The sequence below is a fragment of the Notothenia coriiceps genome, unplaced genomic scaffold (assembly GCF_000735185.1).
Source record: "Notothenia coriiceps isolate Sejong01 unplaced genomic scaffold, NC01 NC01_scaffold00005786, whole genome shotgun sequence".
NCBI classification, from domain to species: Eukaryota; Metazoa; Chordata; class Actinopteri; order Perciformes; family Nototheniidae; genus Notothenia; species Notothenia coriiceps.
Genome location: NW_011338487.1, coordinates 115816 through 120450, shown reverse-complemented (window position 1 = coordinate 120450; position 4635 = coordinate 115816). Strand labels below are relative to the sequence as shown.

The window sequence follows — 4635 nt, the reverse complement described above, 5'->3', positions numbered from 1 at the left end:
AGTACGCACAACATAGGCAAATGCCCACATCACCACAGGTGGGACTTCAGTATACAGCCAGCAATTAATTTCTCAACAGGTTTAACGTTTAAAAAAAATATTTATTAGGCCTATTCAAAGATTGGCACGGCGGCCTATTAATAGACAGTATGTTTGCTCACCATATTTAGTTGTTTAAAACACCCCACATCACGAGCATGGCCGGATTGTCCTCTATCTCTTTTTTTNACACACACACACACACACACCCCCCCACACACACACACAAACACACACACACACACACACGCACACACACACATGCAGCGCTGTCTGCTTATTTGCAATCATTGCAAATAAGCAGACAGCGCTGCATGTGTGTGTGTGCGTGTGTGTGTGTGTGTGTGTTTGTGTGTGTGTGTGGGGGGGTGTGTGTGTGTGTGTGTGTGTGTGTGTGTGTGTGTGTGTGTGTGTGTGTGTGTGTGTGCGCTTGTCTGTGTGTGAGAGAGACACCTTGCGTTTTGAAGACTGATAAATCCGGAATGGATGAACAAACTTTGCAGCCCAGTTTCCCAGCTTTGCAGTCTATCCACGGGTATGCCTCTTGTTTCCTCCGCCACATCTCCTCCGTCCATACCTCTAGGAAAGGTGAGCTTGAGCTAGCCAGGGGAACGTTGCTAGCGCAGCTAACGTTAACGTTAGTGCTAGCATTATCCACGTCTTTAGGCGGCTCTTCTGATGATGTAGTGCTACTAGTAGCAGTTCCTGTAGCTCCGGTGCTGCTAGCCTCTTTCTTCTTGTGAATTATATTCTTTTTAGAAAAGAAGTCAAGTAAAAAATGTTTGCCTGCCATTATAGGGCTTTTTCGTTAACGTTCTTGAGGGAAAGAGCTGCCGCAAAATCGGCGGGTCACCGACACACCCCCAGCTCGCCGCGGGGTCACGAGCCTGATGACGAATCATAATTCTTTAAGGAAATCATTTTTATTTTGTATTATAATTACTGTGAAATGTATTGTGTTTTTATCATTATTACAACAAATACACACTTGCAACTGATAACACTGGCAATGATTTTATATTTATTAGACTTTTAAAAAAAAGATCATGCTCCAAATAAGTGGGGGTACGGCGTACCCCCGCGTCCAACGCCCACTACACCACTGGTCACCGCACTCGCATATTACACACTATTGATAAACTGTCGCTTGTTTTAGAGGTGGTAACAGATAAAGATAAGCAGGATTTGGCTAGATGTAACAGAAGAAGAAGATATGTCTTGTGTTGTTGTTTTTGGCTGAATTTTGGTGGACCTTCTGTTTTTGTTTTACAGTGATGTTAAGCCATTAAGTCACTTCTGTCACAATCTGTCTGTGTTTTGTTTTGTCTTGTCTTTTTCTGTGTTTTCTCCTCCCTCCTCACCTGTCTCTTGTTTCTTTGGTTAGTCTTGTGTGTATTTAAGTTCTGTTTTTTTGTCTGTCTTTGTTAGTTCCTTGTGTGTCTTGACTGTGTTCACGGGGAAGAGTTCTGTTTTGTTTCCATTTGACCTTGGAATAAAGGTGTTTTTTCTGTGAAATCTGCATTTGGGTCCTGCCTGCTTCGCTCAACCCTTACAGAAGGAACTAACCAAGAATGGACCCAGCAGACAGCTTGTACGAGGTGACGTACAATTTAACATGCTTGAGGAATGACTTTCGATATGCCTCCAGTAGTGAAGAGAGGCAGTCAGTTATTTCTGCGGCACGCCAGGAGGTAACCTCAAGGCCCTGGTTGAGGGAGTTGCTACCCGAGTGGGTGGAGGACTTTTTTGGTAGCTTTGAGGTCAAACCTGTTTCCCGGCCTGCTAGNTCTTGTGTGTATTTAAGTTCTGTTTTTTGTGTCTGTCATTGTTGGTTCCTTGTTTGTCTTTGACTGTGTTCTCGGGTTAGTGTTCTGTTTGTTCCTCAAAACCTTGAAAGAAAGGTATTTTTTCAGTTTATTCTGCATTTGGGTCCTGCCTGCTTCACTCAACCGTAACAGAATGAACCAACAACAAATGGACCCAGCAGATGATCCATTTGAGGTAGAATTACAGAATTTTACCTTTTTTTTGGCTTGCTGCTTTGATTGGTGGAAGGGAGCGCCCAGTGTGCGACAGAAGAGCTCTGGTAGAGGCACACCGGTTGGCAACAGAGAAACCGTGTTTAGTTAAGTTCTTACCTGACTGGATTTTGGACTTCCTTTCGACATGTGATTTGCCTGCAAGCCCCAGGCATGCTAGCCCCCTGCCTCCCAATTCCCAACCTGACACCATACGTCTCGGTGTGTTCCGTCTGGAGTCAACCCCTGCTTCTTCCCCATTTCCTGCTCCTGTCCAGGAGCCGTTCTCGGGTACTCGTCTGGCTTTTGGAGGTCCACGGAGCCTCCAAAAGGCTCCTAAGAGAAGGAGTCGCAAGTCCAGGCCAGCAGCCCGAGCCCCAGAAGCCATGCTTTGGGCTCCAGTTCTGGCCCCAACAGCCATGGTTCCAGCATCAGTTCTGGCCCCAGCAGCCATGGTTCCGGCCCCAGTTCTGGCCCCAGCAGCCATGGTTCCAGCATCAGTTCTGGCCCCAGCAGCCATGGTTCCGGCCCCAGCAGCCATGGTTCCGGCTCCAGAACCGGCCCACAAAGCCATGGATCCGTGCACCAGTACTGGCCCACACAGCCATGCTTCCGTGCTCCATTACCTGGCTCACACAGCCAGGGTCCAGGCTTCTGTTCCGTACCCAGCAGCCATGGTCCCGACTCCAGTTTCGGCTCCAGTACTAGCTCTCCGGCCGATGCCAGCTCCCCGTGTCCTGTCGGCGTACTGGCCGACGCCAGCTACCCGTGTCCTGTCAACGTACCGACCGCCTCAAGTCCTCTCAAGTCCCCTCTCGAGTCCCTTCTCGAGTCCCCTCTCGAGTCCCCTTTCGAGTCACTTGTTGAGTCCCCTCTCGAGTCACCTCTCGAGTTCCCTCTCGAGTCACCTCTCAAGTTCCTTCTCAGGTCCCCTCTTGAGTCTCCTCTCGAGTCACCTCTCAAGTCTCCTCTCAAGTTCCCTCTGGAGTCCTCTTTCAAGTCATCTCTCGAGTTCCCTCTCAAGTCACCTCTCAAGTCTCCTCTCGAGTTCCCTCTCAAGTCCCCTTTCAAGTCACCTCTCGAGTCCCCTCTCAAGTCCCGACCCAATGTCCTGGTCCGTTGGAGGTTCTGCCGACTACTCTTCTGCCGGGGGTCCTGCCAACCCTATGTCCTGTGCCGTTGGGGGTTCCGCTGGGGGTCCAGCCAACTCTATGTCCTGTCCCGTTGGGGGTCCCGCCGACTACTCTTCTGCCGGGGGTCCTGCCAACCCTATGTCCTGTGCCGTTGGAGGCCCCGCCAACTACTCTTCTGCCGGGGGTCCTGCCAACCCTATGTCCTGTGCCGTTGGAGGCCCCGCCGACTACTCTTCTGCCGGGGATCCTGCCAACCCTATGTCCTGTGCCGTTGGAGGCCCCGCTGACTACTGTTCTGCTGGGGGTCCTGCCAACACCTGTTTTGTTGGGGGTCCAGCCGACACCTGCTCCGCCGGATTTCATGCCAACACCATATCCTATCCTGTTGAGGGTCCCGCTGACACGTGCTCCACCGGGTTTCCTGCCAACACCATGTCCGGTCCTGTTTGGGGTCCCACTGACACCAGCCCATGTTCCGTCCAGGGTCCCGTACACGCCTGACCCGCCAAGGGTTCCACCAGCTCCTGTCCGTCCTTGTGCCCGGCCCCCTGAGTTCCCCAGCCGCGGCCCTCGCCCTCGGGCCCGGCCCCCTGACTCGTCCGCCCGAGTTCCCCCTCTCGGCTTCTGCTGTTCCCCCGGGCCGTCCGCCCGAGTCCCCTTTTTCGGCTTCTGCTTTGCCCCGGGATGTCCATCTGAGTCCCTCCTCCGGTCCCCCTCCACCCATCCTGTTGGACGTCTGGGATCGGTCCATTGAGAGGGGGGGGGGTGGTAGGAATGTCACGATCTGTTTGTGTTTTGTTTTGTCTTTTTTTGTATTTGTCTTTGGTTTCCTGTTTTATTTTTGAAAAGTGTTCACCCCCTGTCTTGCCTTTTGCTTTCTGTCTGTGTTCCCTCCTGTCTGATTACCCGATTGTGTTCACCTGGTGCCCCTGTGTTTTCTCCTCCCTCCTCACCTGTCTCTTGTTTCTTTGATTATTCTTGTGTGTATTTAAGTTCTGGTTTTTCTGTCTGTCTTTGTTAGTTCCTTGTGTGTCTTGACTGTGTTCACGGGGAATAGCTCTGTTTGGTTTATTTGATCTTGGAATAAAGGTGTTTTTCTGTGAAATCTGCCTTTGGGTCCTGCCTGCTTCGCTCAACCCTGACAAGTAATAATACACCACAGTAAGAAGAAGACCTGAAACATTTTTGTGATGGATATTCTGGACAATATTCACCCTTTTATACCCTAGAATGAGATATAGTGGAGATCTCCAAGCATCTGCTGTGTAAAGCAGACCTTAAACAGAAAACAAATTGTCTGTGGATCAACTAAAATTCCTATAGGGAAGCAATTCAAATGGTTTGCGATGATCTGCCTTTCATGGAAGGCCAGTCAGCGAGGAACCGTTAGGGAGCAAAGCAGGAATATCTACACATAAACAAGATCAAAGTATTCTGCACAGCTG

The 4635-nt window shown here is 50.4% G+C and overlaps 1 protein-coding gene across 1 annotated transcript; it reads left to right on the top strand.

The window, feature by feature from the left end:
• Positions 1–1734: 1734 nt before the first annotated feature.
• On the top strand, positions 1735–2825 carry LOC104943179 (B3-hordein-like). Its single transcript, XM_010768515.1, has 2 exons — positions 1735–1816; positions 2230–2825. Exon 2 carries the CDS (start codon positions 2232–2234, stop codon positions 2763–2765), a length of 534 nt encoding a protein of 177 aa, XP_010766817.1. The 5' UTR covers positions 1735–1816; positions 2230–2231; the 3' UTR covers positions 2766–2825.
• Positions 2826–4635: the final 1810 nt, after the last annotated feature.